General features: G+C 43.8%; 1 protein-coding gene across 4 annotated transcripts in view; it reads left to right on the top strand.

The window, feature by feature from the left end:
* The window catches only part of OVOL2 (ovo like zinc finger 2), a 39,153-nt gene that overhangs the window by 9,487 nt on the left and 14,740 nt on the right, over positions 1-14,926 (top strand). For all 4 annotated transcript variants that reach the window (XM_074317594.1, XM_074317593.1, XM_019710704.2 and 1 more), the window contains one exon: positions 3,248-3,437. In XM_074317594.1, the coding sequence (XP_074173695.1) occupies positions 3,323-3,437 (115 nt within the window). In that variant the 5' untranslated portion in view covers positions 3,248-3,322. The remainder of the gene's footprint in view (positions 1-3,247; positions 3,438-14,926) is intronic.

Raw genomic sequence — 14,926 nt, 5'->3', positions numbered from 1 at the left:
AAGTTGGCCAGAGGGACAGCTGAAGTCTCTACCTCCCCAGACGCTCCTAAAGTTTTCAGCAGCACTGATACAATGATTGGTTTGTTTCTGCTGCAGAGGCCTGTTGTTTAGAACTAGAGGGGAACTTTGTGTGTTTTTTAAAATGAAAGCTGAGATCCTGCAGAAAACAGGACAGCAAGTAAGATAGCGCCAAGCCATGAGGGTTGGAGAATTGCTTGTTCTTTCTTCATTTTTCTTGCCCTGAATTAATCTCCAGACTGATGTCATCTCCCACCCTCCATGGTAGCTTCCCCACTTCAATTAATAAGCCTTTTGCAAAGTGTTAATTTTGGATTAAGGGTGAAACTATCAAGTTTTTTCAGAAGATAGCACAGTGTAAATATCACTCCTGGCAGGTCTGGAGCAGTACCCTGTCATTAAACACATTAATAATTTCCGTACCAAAACACGTGAATATTGAGACAAAACAGATAAAGTCTGTGCATAGTTCCACTTCTGCTTGGGTCAGGTTTTATTGCTAAGGGAGATGGGAGAGAAAGTTGGTTTTCAGAACTTTTTGGATTACAGAGCGTTGGATGAAGGACTGGGGACTTGTGGCTCACACTGAAAGTTAGTCCCATTTTCCTTTCAGCAGAGAGAAAAATTCAAAAGCCAAAGGGATAAACAAGGGTTTTGACCAACTATCTTTTATTTAGGATCACAGAGTTTTGGAGCTGATCTAACTATAACAGTTAGTTAGGACTTATCGAGCACCAGCTTCTTTTTAAGTAGCTTTTCTTATTTTATTTTTAAAAAACTTTTATTTATTTAAGTGTGTTTTTCCAGGACCCATCAGCTTCAAGTCAAGTAGTTGTTTCAATCCAGTTGTGGAGGGCATAGCTCACAGTAGCCCATGTGGGGATCGAACGGGCAACCTCGTTGTTAAAAGCACCGTGCTCTAACCAACTGAGCTGACTGGCCGCCCCCTAGCTTTTCTTATTTAATTCATAATAATCCGAAGAGGAAATATCATTATTATCTATATTTTACAGGTGATTAAATTAAAGCTTAGAAAAGTTGAGTAACTTGTCTATGTCCCACAGTCCATAAGTAGTGGAGCAGGATTTGAACTTAGATGTTGGAAAACACTCTGCTCTTAGTTTCATATTCTGCTGAAGAGCTCATCTAATGCTATTTTATTATTTTTACATGTGGGAACTTGTGGCCCAGGGATATTACATGACATCACACAGCTAACCAGGTCTAGGTTTTCATTTGATCCTCAGCATTTGTGTTTCCCCACTCCACTCATTTTGTAACTAAGATGTCTAAGGTATAACTAGTTTTGGTCTATTACTTACAGAGTAGAGTAACCAGGTAAAATCAGTTAACTCTTATTTTGAACTTTTAGGAGGTAGAGTGTTAGACATAAACCTGTGTAAACATAGTAAAGATGGCCTAGTGAGCAGAGATGTGACCTGGGAGGGATTGCTGGTTCTCTGGCTCATGGGACGTCATTCCAGGAATCAGACGTATCTTGTCTTATGCAGCCCTCATGGGAGAAAATGTTCAGAAATATGGCAGGTCTGGTGTTCTGGAGAGGAGGTGACACACCTGTCACTGTTCCAGTTCATCTCTTGCTTCTTCACAAATAGCCCCAAATTTAGTACCTTAAAATAATGTATTATTATGTCTCCTAGTTCTGTGGAATGACTGGGCTTAGTGGCGTGCGTCTTCCCTGGCGCTTCTCTTGCTATTGCAATCAGAAGACAGCTGGGACTGGACTTTTCTGGGGGTTTGACTGGGCTGCACATCCAAGAGGACTCAGTCATGTGGCTGGCAATTGATACTCTTTCCTTTTTCCAGATGCTTTGATTAAATCATTCTATTTTGTTAAACAAGTTGCTATTGACGGACATATAGAATAGTTTCAGTCTTTTGCAGATCACATTATCACAGATCACATTTCAAGGCACAAGACATGTAAAATACACTCTGGGATAAATTTCATGTTTATGAATTTATCCTACAAACATTCCTTCCTTTCTAAGGAAAGAACTACTCAGGCAAAAACTGGCTTCATCAGCCGCGAACATTTGCCATTTAATTAACATTACCTCTTGCTTCAACAAGGCTCTTTTAAGGCTTCGAATATAATGTGTGATAGCTGCATTGGTCATAGATGTATATAAATGGCAAGTAGCCCTTCATGGATTGGAAGGTACACACCAGTGGATTCCCTAAATGAGCCACTTTGTGCTGATTCACTTTTCCATGCTGTGAAATGGGAATGTGTATGAAGGTGAAGAAATGTATATGAAGGTGAAGAAATGGAAAAATTGCCTTTGCTGAGGCATACTTGGAGAACTTCTATTTTTGCTGCAAGAAAACCAGAGGAAACCTACCCTGGCAATGGGGTTCTCTCAGTCTCCATCCCCTCCCCCATTCTCTGTTTCTCCCCTGTGTTAAAAAGCTTTCTGTATCTTAGTCAGATGATCCATTAGCCCTGCACTCCCTTAAATATTTACTAATCTCTCTTCCCTCTGCCCTTCAAGACTATTCTTTTCCAACAGAATAATGCCAATGATTTGAGATTTTTTTTCATCCTGGCCTATATTAGAAGGTATCTATATTACATGCATAGCATTTCAAAAATAGGAATTTACCAAAAGCATTAAAATAAGCAAGAGTTCAGGTTTGAACTGTAGTTGGCGAGTCCTCAGGCACATGCTGCAGGATTTTCAAAAGATCTAGCTTTCTACATGTTTTTAATCAGAATTACCAGGGTCAGTTGTCTATGTTCTATTTTATTAGCCCCTCCCTATCTTTATTCTGTGTAAACTTGGCCTTAAGAAGCTCAAAGTATTCAATTGCCAAGATTTGGGCCATATTTAGTTTTTTCACATCTCTTCAAGGGAGGCAAGACCAGAATGGGGACTGTCGGACAAGGAGGAGACCATGACCTCTTCTAGTGATAGGAGTACACAACTGGGTCTCCCTCAGGGCCAAGTGCCAGGTCCTACCCCTTTGGGGAACACATGGCAGAGTTGGGGTGTGAGGTCTATTCTAAGGAAGAAGGGGAGAATAAATGTTGGGAGGACCTGCCAGTTGTTCCATCTTCCCCAAAGCCAAAACCTGCTTGGAATTTTTAGGAGGCAGAAGCCCCAGCCAGGTCAGTCCTAGAGACACAGGGAGGTGGGATCCTGGAGTAACCGCCAGGATGTGCCTGCCTGCACTGGGGTCCTCACAGCCTCTCTCTGTGTCCTAGTTCACTACAGGGACATGCAGTGACTCGGCGGTTCACAGCTGTGACCTGTGTGGCAAGGGCTTCCGCCTACAGCGTATGCTCAACCGGCACCTCAAGTGCCACAACCAGGTTAAGAGGCACCTGTGCACCTTCTGTGGCAAGGGCTTCAACGACACCTTCGACTTGAAGAGGCATGTCCGCACGCATACAGGTGAGGAAGGGGCATGTGCTTAGCTTTTGGTTTTATTTTTCTGGCCAAGAGTTCCTGTTTCTTTCCCACCAAAGAACCAAGTCGGGAACATGGAGCAGTGTCATATTTCTGGAAAGATCACAGGATGGCGCATTTAGAGCCAGCCCATCTGGGTTCACCTCCTGGCTGTGCCATCTGCCAGCTGTGTCACCTTGGACCAGGCAAGCCCCCTCTCTTAGCCTATTTCCCCCCTTGTAAGATGGGGCTAATGATACACATTCTGGCTCAGCTCAAGACAAATGCCTGGTTGGAGGTATTCTGAGAATTGTGATGCCTGACGCAATGCTGCGGGATTTCATAGTTCAGCCCCTTCTCTGGGGGTTTTGGTCCCTGTGGTCCTACTGGTGGTATTTTATGCTCTGTTCTTGGGAAGTAAGCCTGTGTCCAAATAGCATCATGTTCTTCCTGAGATCTCAAAAAGAAGAAAGTGTTTCACTTACTTAGAGATGACTGAGCCTCCTACTTGAGGCTGGCAGGAAAGCATCTTCCTTTCCTTGGGCCTCCTTCAGTTTCTCTCATGATGTGTGGATCTGAGTCCTCCCAGCTCATTTCACAGAGAATCCTGGGGGTGCTCATGAGCCTCTCTCCCAGCCCTTTTAATTGGTCGCAGCATCATTAGTTTTATCTTAGAAACATCTGGCCTCCAGTCTTCTTGAGGTCCACAGTCCACACCTTTGTCAGAGAGATCCGTTGAGGAGAATTCTAAGGATGCTACTTCCCTGCTAAAAAGTCTCCAACTGTGGATGGGAGGAAATCTAAACTTGTCTTGATGAGCTTCGAGTCCCTCACAATCTGGGTTCCATCTTCAAGTCCCCATCCCATCCCATCCCATCCCATCCTATCCCATCCCATCCCATCCCATCCCATCCCATCCCATCCCATCCCATCTCATGTAAACCTATCCCATCCTAACTCACTCAACCCCATCCTGGTTGCTACCCACTCTCCCTACAGCCTCATAGAATTTACTGTGTATAGTCCTCCTGATCCTGGAAGCCCTTTCAGAGTTTAGGGTTTCCCCTGGCATTTTGGTGGGGATGGGAAAATGTCCACTCCTCCCTCCAGATGGGGTTTTCCACTCCTGAACACCCCACAGGACCCTTCCCGGATCCTCTAATTCAGAATTCTTTTATAGCCCTTATGCTTCTTGTTCTTAGAGTACTGGCCATAAGCTGCCTCCCTGGCCTGAGGAGAGTGCCCTCCACCTCAGAGGGTGGACTGGCATACTAAAAGGTTTTTTTTTCCCTCTTAAAAACTTTTTCTAAAAGTAATTTTTCATTGAAATGTAACATACATCTAGAAAAGTACACAAGTCCTCGGTGCATAACTCAACAAATTTAGGCATTTTTGTCAAGTACACACATCCATATAACTAGCACCCCGACCAAGAAACAGAATATTTCCAGACCTTAGAAGTCATTGCCTATGCCCTCATGCCCCCTCCAAATCACTATGTCCTTCTTTCCAAGAGGCACTGCTATTGCAGCTGCTAACAGTATAAATTACTGTTGCCTAGTTTTGAACGTGATAGAAATGGAATCCTATAGTGTGTACTCTTTTGGGTCTGGCTATAAGGCTTCTGTTCTGGTCCCGAACAACAATGAATCAGTAAAAGTTTGAGCTCTGTCAAACTGGCCTCCAGGCACTTCCAGGCTAGGCTGGAACCTTAGGTTGGGTCAGGGAGAATGCTTAGGGAGTGTCAGGGTTGGGGATGGTCCTGTGGGATAATGGAGGGTCCTGGAGGTAATGGTGGATTTTATAGGTGGTAGGCTATCAATGGATCCATTAAGTGACTATAAATCTAGGTTCATAGACAACCGACCCAAGGGCTAGAGGAAATTGGGGATCACTCATGCAGTCATTTGTCATTGGTTGTCCTGGAGAGTTTTCAAGCTTTTCATCTCTGTGAGAGGATGTCCTTGAGGGCATGGCCTATGTCTTCTCTTCCTTGTCTGGTAGGCTGTACGGTCACTACTTTCATCCTGTTTGAAAAAGCAAAGTGAAGAGGACTCAGGGAGCACTGTTGGCTGTTGGTACCTTCAGTTGGAGTAAACATTGAACTGATGGAGCTTCTTCATCAGTACCTGAGTTAATTCTCTGTTGATGGAGCATTAACCAGGAAATATTAGGGACTGACTGCTGCTCAGGGAAGAGTTTGCAAGTTGAGTTGATGGTAGAGTAGTTAAGAACTCTGGCTCTGAGTTAGCTGACTGTTTAAGCAGTTTATTTCGGAGATGATCCTAGGGGGCACAGTGTTGGGGTGGAGTGGGGAGATAAAGGAGAAGAGTGAGTTAATGAGCAGGTTACCACTGTGGGCAGCTGGGGCTCAATCCCACTGGGGTCCCTCTGAAGAAATATATAGAATGCACCCCAGAATTGCCCCAAGGTTGAGGAAGCTAGGGTATTGATCTATCGACTGCTATCCCTCCTTGCTTGGGAGTCCATCCTGGGACCCTCATCTCCTAGGCAGTCCCTCACCCCCAGCCCCTTACAGGCCTCTCATGTTTACTGGGGAACATCCTCAGGAGATGTGGCAACTGGCCTTATAGGAACTACCTGAGATGACCTGGCGGTAGGCTGAAGAGGTTTGGGTTGTGGGTGGATAGTGTCTGCTCAGGAAGTAGACGGGTTAGCAAGTGAGGAGGGTGGCTTGGCAGAGAATGGAGACTACAGAGGGCTACATGGTTTCCTCAGATGCAGCAAGCTGCAAAAGGTCACTTTCCTTAGTGCCAGGCTCTCAGCATTTATCATCCCAAACAACCCTGAGAGTCAGTGCTGTTGTTACCCTCGCTTCACAGATGAGGAGACCAGGCTCAGGGAGGTAAACAACAAAGGTGGTAGAGCTGGGAATCAGACTGGCTGGTCCTGAAGTTCATGGTCTTCTGTCTTCTACAGAGTTCCCTTCTCTGCCTCCTTTGCCCCCTAGTGCCTTCCTCATTCAGTGTTCTCCCTGGGGCTGGGGCTTCAGCAGCCTGCCCCATTTCAGTTTATAGAAGTCTGTTTGCTCTGTAAGAAGGTGAGAAAAAGGCAAACTCAGAGCTAGCACAAACTGCACACTGCAGCCTGGGTTCAGTGGTGTCTAAATGTCCTTTGCCCACAGACTGAGCAAGAAAAGGGATGGCATGCACCCCCCAGACTCCTGGGCTCCTCCATCTTCTGTTCCTCAAAGGTGATACTTCTAGTGACTTTTAGAGGAAGGGCTGAAATCATTGAGGTCCCATGAAGGGAGAGTAATATTGAGGAGACGTCTAGGAATGGGAAAACCTACAGCTGCACTGGCCGCTACAGCACCCACTGGCCATGTGTGGCTGCTGAGTCCCTGTAATGAGGCATACTGTAAATGTCAGACACTAGATTTTGAAGACTTAATTCAAAATAAGAATGTAAAATATCTCAATTTTTAATGTTGATTTAATGTTGAAATGGTAATATTTTGAATATATTGGGTTAGATAAAATCTATCATTAAAATTAATTTCACCTGTTTTTTACTTATTTTAATGAGGCTACTAGGCATTTTAAAATTCCAAAGTGGTTCAAAATGGTTTGCATTTTAATTTCTATTGGACACACTCAGATCATCTACAGAAAACCATTAAAAATGTTTTAATCATAATCTTGACTCTTAAAGTGATCAACAAATAGGATTATAGAAATGTCTTGACCCTGTTTTCCCTGTGCTGGTTTATTTTCTAATGGAAATATGCCTCGAAATAATAATGAACCAGAAAAAGGAGCCAGGGGCTTACTGACAAAGTAGCTGGTAGCAAACTGAAAAAGGAGGGCCAGCTCTGGGGATACTGCTGTGCTAGCGGGTCAGGGGGAGCAGGCCTGGCCTCCTGATGTGAGACACCTGACTTGCTATCTCTTGAGCTCTGTGCCAACGGGATAACCAGTAAATAGGGCAAAAATTTGGGGTTTTCAGATATTTTTGAAGTTCGTGTGAACAACCTCACTCTTTCCAAAAGATCTCACCAGAATTCTGTGAATTCAGTCTTGCCTTTGATTGAGACATGAACGTTGGATTTTTGTTATTGACTATTCAGTAAATGTTGTATTTAGACCAGAAGCAAAGATATGGACAGTGTTAACACAAATACATTTAGACAGTTGAGTGAAGGGTATGTTTGCTCACAGTCCGCTTAGACCAGCCCGTGACTAATTTAAAGACTTCTCTTGGATCCCAGGACCTTTCTGAGATTGTAGCTACAATATTGGTGAGGTGGGCAAAGACAATGGGATAGAGAATCAGGATTCACCCCCCTCTCCCTCATGTCTCCTCCTGTCCCCTGCAACTACTGAAAGGACAGGGCACCCAAGGAAAGACTCAAAACACAAGGAAGCATCTTGGAAAAGATCCAGGGAAACCAGAGCCTGAAAATGTCTTGCCTTAATATCCAAGCAGATGAAAGAAAAGATTAAGATGTCTTTTTTGGATATGACTTTACCAAGAAGAGAGTAAATCAGAGCACTGTGTGTGAGATGAGGAGAGGGATGTCATGTCAGGTGCATGATGTCTGATTCAAGATTGGAAGACAGAAGCTAGTGCAGAAAAAAACCCACAAAAAACAGCATTTTGTGAAACTATTTTAGCAAGCAAGCATCTATTTTCGATCCAAATTGTCTTAGGGCAGGTTCCCTAGAAGTAGATTCCAAGATGATGATTCTTATAAAATGATTTGTTGAGGGAGGGCTCTCAGGAGAAACCTGTAAGGCAGGGGGAGCAAGAGGGTAGAGGAGGGAGCTGAGCAGGGTGTGCCCTCAGCTGGAGTCCAGCCCTGGCCTGATCCCACAGGGCTCTGGAGTGTGGATGGCACCACAGCCTTTTCCTGGCTAAACGCAAGCGGGGGATATTTCTGTGCCATGTCAGTCAGATATTGGCTGAAGGCTGCCTCTCTCCTAGGCAGAGAGTTCAATTCCTCGGTGCCCATTCCTTGGAGAAGGGGGCAACCGGGAGTGGTTAGCTGCCAATACACATGACAGCTGGGGAACAATGCGCTGGCTCAGAAACTGGGTCTGGACAGAGGACCAACAGCATCTACTACATGCATAATGGAGGTACTTGTTCTGTTTAAGTGAGGTTGACAGGACCTTGGAGGCCAAGGTGGGAAATTATGACTGTTGATCCACCTCAGGTCCAAATGGGAGTGGGGGGCATGAGCTTTAAAGAAACCAATGTATATTCAGTTCACAGCCCGTGAAGAACATCATGGGCCTGTTTTTAGAGAATTTTCTTTTGGATTTAAGTGTTGAACCAGCTGGGATGCATCCTAAGAGTGGCCATCTGTTGAGGCAATGATTTGATTTTGGTCAGGGAAGATCCGTATTTCAGAGTGAAAAATAACCAACACTCACATGTGCCAGACTCTGCACTCAGTGTCTACAGCCTCGATACTCAAAGTGCAGTCCGTGCACCAGCAGCATTCGCAGCACCTGGGAGCATGTTGGAAACTCAGAATCACATTTACTGAGGGCAGCATTTACTGGTATGACCAGATGTGCCAGCCTCATCAGACAAGTACAGCTTTTATTGAAAGGATTTTATTTTTCTCATTTGTAAAATGACTACTTATTCTGTAAAAGACTTCAGCCAATATAAAAGTAACAGAGAAGAAAATGTAAGCCACAACAAACAGTTGAAAAGGCACACACATATCTGGAGGGTCCCCAGCTCAGTCTTCACAACTCTGACTTATATAAAGGAATCAGTTTAATTAAGATGCTTGCCATTCCTGTGGAAGCTTCTGAGTTCCATCGAGAGAAGCTGAGAAATTCAGATTTGAGGTCAGGGAAGTAGGGAGGGGGCACTGACCAAAACCACAGCATCTGCCCCTGGGTTGCCTTCTGGCCTTATCTTCCATCAGCCACGTTGAGAGGGACTGAAGGCAAACAAATCCCATCTTGATTGAAGAAGAGGAAACAATGGTGTCTTTGTTTGGAGCCTAAAGGGAAGGATTGACTGGATTGGGGAAAATGCAGATTGGGATAAATTTGGAGTGGGGCAGGAGGAGAAAGAATAAAGTGCCCACTACCTCTAGTGAGTCGAATGCTGTCTTGTGGGATTGTCTCCTTCATACATCAAACTGTGTCTCCTTTATTTTATTTTTACTTACTTTCTTAGCTAAAAAAATAATATGAGAGGGGGGAAAAAATGACAGAAAAACAAAGTAAGCCTCTTTCCTCATATCCCTGTGCCACTCCTGTTCTACCATTTAATTTTTAAAGATGACTTTCCAGAAGTTTTTAATACACATTGCTCTTTTCTTGGAGATTGTTTCATAGCTGTACAGGTAGACAAACTCACTCTTTTTAATAATTGTCAGGGTATTTCTTAAATAAGAGATTATGACATATTTCAAATATGGAGGCATCATCATTTCTCCTTGCCCCAATTGATGACATTTCCAATATAGGGGTTTTCTCCTTTTATTTATTTCTTCTTCTTTTTCTACACTTGATCTTAGCCAAAAGGCTGAGAAGGAATGTCTTCTTCTTTTCTTTTTTTAATTTCAGGCAGTACTACCATGAATATTCTTTGCCTACCTGTGTCTTTCTGTAGATAATTTGCCTGAAGTGGGCCAAAGGATAGACACATTATGAGTTTTTATGGGCATTGCCACGTTGTCTTCCAAGGAGGTCACCTTAAATATACACTCCAACAAAGAGGTCTGCAAAAAGCTTCTTGCTGAAATTCATGTTTGGACAAAGTTCGATAAATGGAGCACTTAGCTATAGCAAGGAAAGCAAACAGAAAATGCCAATAATGGAGAATTTCTTTTGGTGATATGAAGTTTGATTTTGGTAGTCAGAATAGCAGATTTGAAAAGAGGAAACCTTTTTTGGTTACCCCAGCACACAATACTTTTTAGACTAGATAATACAGGCCTATGACACAAAATTCAAAAGGGTAGACAGTGAAGGAAGTCTCTTTTCTCTCCATCAGCCGCCTAATGACCACATATCAAAAATTATCTTTTTTTTTTACTCTGTGAAATAATATATCCAAAAGTGCGTACAAATACAAAAAGTGTACAGATAGGTACAATTTAAAGACAAATACTAAATATTCATGTCCCCACCAGCCAGTGTATGAGTGGAGCATATTTGTGTTATGTTGAGCTGGATTGTAAGCTCTTGCGGTTGTGTCCCATTGAGTACCTAGTATATACTGGCCCTTTGCATGTGATGTGTTGGTTAATCCTCAGAGCAGCCTTACAAGGGCGTATGGATATTATCCCCATTTTACAGGTAAGAAAACCGAGGTTTAGGGGGGTGTTCAGCAATCTGACCATGGACTCAGTTAATGAGTAGCCGATGTGTAATGCCTGGGTTTTCAGTGGACTTGCACTCTGTTACTGTCTAGGTGTCAGTAAATTAATGGTGTCTGGCTCAGGGATGGTGTTTTCTGGGATCTCACTCCAGACATGAACAGGATTGGCCTTTGCTCAAGAGCACTGAGGTGGGTGAGGCCCCAATGTTGGGGAGGCCTTGATGTCATTCCCCCTTGTCCAGGGCTCCTCTCTGGCCACCTTTATCACCCACTCCTGAGACGGGGGGGGGGGGGGCGTGAGGGGGCTCTAGAAGGGAGGGGCTTATTCCCTAACCCAGAAAGGGTCACCAAGGGGCAGCTACATGGCAATGTCCGCCTGTACCATTGAGTGAAGGATGAATGTGGTATTTATAGAGAGGGGAAGGGAAGCAAGCTTATAAATGTCAGAATTGCCATACCTAGAGTTTTTAGGGCCTCCTGTGTCCTTTCTATCGCTGTGTCTGTGGGACATCCATCCTGTAAGCCAGGCTCATTCCAATCCCTCCCTGGGAAAAAGCCCCCATGCTATAGTCACCCCCATTATCTCCATTGTCCGGACAAGGCAGGGCTCTGACATCTAGCCTTTGCTGTCCAGGCCTTGTGGGATGCTCTTTCTGTAGAAGATGCTCTGCTGGCCTGCTGAATGAAGAGAGGAAGGAGGCGTGACCCTGTGTGCGCCAGACTCGGTCCTGGCACGCTTGCCTCTCCAAGGGGGCAGGGATCAGACAAAGCAGTGCAGCCACATCCACATCACCTTTTCAGGTCTCTAATGGGGGGTGGAAACTTCCATGAGTAGGCCTGGAAGCATCCATTTCCAGGAATCCAGAGTTTGTTACAGCCTGCTGTAAGTGTGCTGGTTTCCCCACATGTTTAGTTTAAATGTTTTAAAACAGTTATTTCCATGAACTATTGAAAGGAGCAACTGGTCTCTGGGTGAATTTCTGTTTTAATGCGCTGCGGGTTTGAAATAGGTTTGTTGCTTGATCTGCCAGAGGTAGGGGGCAGCCAGCTGCCATGTGGGCATATTCGTTTGGAAAGGTCTCATAGACCTTAAATTTGTAGAAATCTAACCCCAAAGATGTTAGTTCTCATTCATTCATTCATTTAAAAATTATTACTGAACACCTATTATGTGCCAAGTGCTGAGGATTATAAAGGAGTTTCTTAACTTTTGGTAGTTTTTCTAGGATGAGTGAAATACAGGCCTGCATTCTGCTTGAGTAGGTTGGAATAACATCTCACCATAACATTGATCCAACACAATTTTTTTTCACAAGAGAGTTAGAGGAAACGATGTGTGCTTCTGGATGTAGACTGGAAGAAAAAGGAGTGATTTGATTTGTTCACATGGTTGGATGGAGGTGGGGGAATTTTTTTTCCATTTTGACATCCTTTATCATCTGTATATACTTAAAAAAATTCTTATCAACAGAAATGGCCCCTCTTGACCCCACTCCACAGCCACCATTAAGGAACTGGGGACATTGAACCTTGAAGAGAAGACATTGGGTGGGGGTAACATGGCTACCTTCAGACACCGGAAGTGCTGTCCTTACGATTTTTAATTTGGCATCATATTAGACCTGTGACTCTCAAAGACCTGGTACAAGCATCCTCAGCATCCCCTGGGAAAGTGTTAGAAATGTAGTCTCAGCCCCGCCCCAGAATCAGGGGTAGGGCCAGGAACCTGTGTTTTGACAAGCCTCCTGGGTTGGAGAACTGCAGCTTTCGCATTCAATTCAGTTTGCAGGTGGGGCCTGAGACTACATCAGGTGGGGCCTGAGACGACATTTCCTACAAGCTCGCAGGTGACGCAATTTGTTTGTTGGTCCATGGACCACACATTAGCATTAGTACTGGGTTGTATAAGCCAGTATGATATGTAAGGGTGTGGGCTGGGGCAGTACTTACTCAATCTGTATAGTTTTTTTTTTAATATAAATTTTATTGGGGAAAAGTGTGTTTTTCCAGGGCCCATCAACTCCAAGTCAAGTCATTGTTTTCAATTTAGTTGTGGAGGGAGCAGTTCACTGGCCCCTGTGGGAATCGCACCAGCGACCATGGTGTTATGAGCACTGTGCTCTGACCAACTGAGCCAACCAGCCGCCCCCACCCTCTATAGTTTTTAAAAGATGGGATTTGGGTACAGCAGTACAACAAAACGCCATGGTGCTGTTAAAGAGGAATGAAATCAAGCTGTAAGCACCAACATGGAAAAATCTCCAGCGATAGTGTTAAGTGAAAAATGTAGATTTTGAAAGTATCTTTTGATAAATTTGCTTCTATTAAAGCCAGCATAGTAAAATCATAACAAATTCCATTATTATATAAATATAATATTTAAACATTTTAAAATGTAATTTTTAATACCCCTACTTTTCAATTTTTCAGTATTTTATTCAACAGTCAAACATTCTGGGGGAAAAATAACTATTAAAAAATATGTAAAACCGTACGATTTCACTCATGTGGAATATGAAACAAAAAGTAATAAACGAACTAACAAAATGAACAAAAATAAACTCATAGATACAGTAGAATGGTAGTTACCAGAGTGGAAAAGGGGTGAGAGGAGGGTGAAGTGAGTAAAGGGGGTCAAATATACAGTAATGGAAGGAAACTAGAGTTTAGGTGGGGAGCATGCAATAGAGTACACAGATGTCTAATGCTGTACAACTGAAAGTTATATTATTAAGGTTTACCTAATAAATGTAATTAAAAACATATGTATATAAAAACATCTACGTAGGGGAACACGTTTTTTCTTTCACCTCAAGCTCCAGTGTGGCTCCACACGGCACTGTCAGATTCTGTCCTCATTTAAAATTATGACAACTTGTTCATCATGGATTTTTTTTATGTACTTTGATTTTTAAATATTATTAATATTTATCTTAATTGATGAGTTTTGGGGGTACCCTTAAATTTTATTCCAGAGACTTTGGGGATTCTTCCAGGCAGTGGCCCTCCTGGTCTCTGGGCTCTGAGATGGTCTGACTGTGGTGGCAAACCCCTTTTTGCTCCCCATACCCCCAGCACAATATTCGCCCTCTCCCAGGCTTCCATGCTTATGTGATGTGACACTGTGCTTCCTTTACAGCCAGGATCCCCGCCTTTAGAGCTTAAGTTAGACCTTACTTAAGTCTTTGTCTGACATTCTGACCTCCCACAGTCAGGGTGAGTACTACTGATGGGGGAAATAGGAATGACTGTATTTTTATAAGGCTGAGCTCCCTGGTATATGAGTATATGGCACATGTGAACTCTCCATCTAAAAGGCAAGCCCCACTAATATTATCCCTGTTCTAAAGTCACTGTGAGGTCTAGTTTGGAAATGTTTTCATAACTGTAGCAGATGCCATCAGTGTCCTGCCCCCGCCCCCAGCCCCTGCCATTTCTGGGCATACCCATCCACTCAGCAGCTGCCCACACCTGCAACCTTGTTCTTGTGTTCTTGCTGGAGGCCCCCTACCCGAAGCAGGCCAGAAGTACTGGGGAGGTAGAATCAGTGCCACCCAGGGGCAGCCCTCAACAGTGCTGCCGGGGCAGGTGGGTAAAGACCCAGCTTCCAATGGGTAGGTGACTCTGAGGTCAGTGTTCACTGTTTCCCAACTTGCTCAGCCGACTGGACTCTGGTTGCCTATAGCAATTACTGGCTCGATAACCCCACCTGATAGGGGCTCTTTCCCATGTCCCTGTCTCACTTCTTTACTCCCCTACAAGTACTTCCTGGGGTCCCCGCCCAAATAACTCCTTATACTGGAATATTTGTCACAAGATCTGTTTCCTCAAAATTCCAAACTAAAGTAAAAACAAGGTTTACTTTGCCCACCCTAAAATCAAAACATTAAGGCACACAAGTAGAATAAAACTGCATCCATTTTTGTTTGTTCATGTGGATGCTGTGAACCTTTGTGGACAGTTTTGTATCCTGCTCTAACCATTTTCCTCCTGTTGAATCCTTGGTCATCATGATTGTTTTTTCTTCCTACTTCTCCCACCCTGAGCACCTAGCAACCATTTTTCTATGAGTTTGTCTCTTTCCACGTATCAGTGATACCAGTGCAGTATTTGTCTTTCTCTGGCTTGTTTCACTTAGCATAATGCCCTCAAGGTCTATCCATGTTGTCTCAAATGACAGG

This window comes from Rhinolophus sinicus, linkage group LG13 (genome assembly GCF_036562045.2).
Source record: "Rhinolophus sinicus isolate RSC01 linkage group LG13, ASM3656204v1, whole genome shotgun sequence".
In the NCBI taxonomy this organism is placed as follows: Eukaryota; Metazoa; Chordata; class Mammalia; order Chiroptera; family Rhinolophidae; genus Rhinolophus; species Rhinolophus sinicus.
This window is presented reverse-complemented; position numbering and strand designations above follow the sequence as displayed.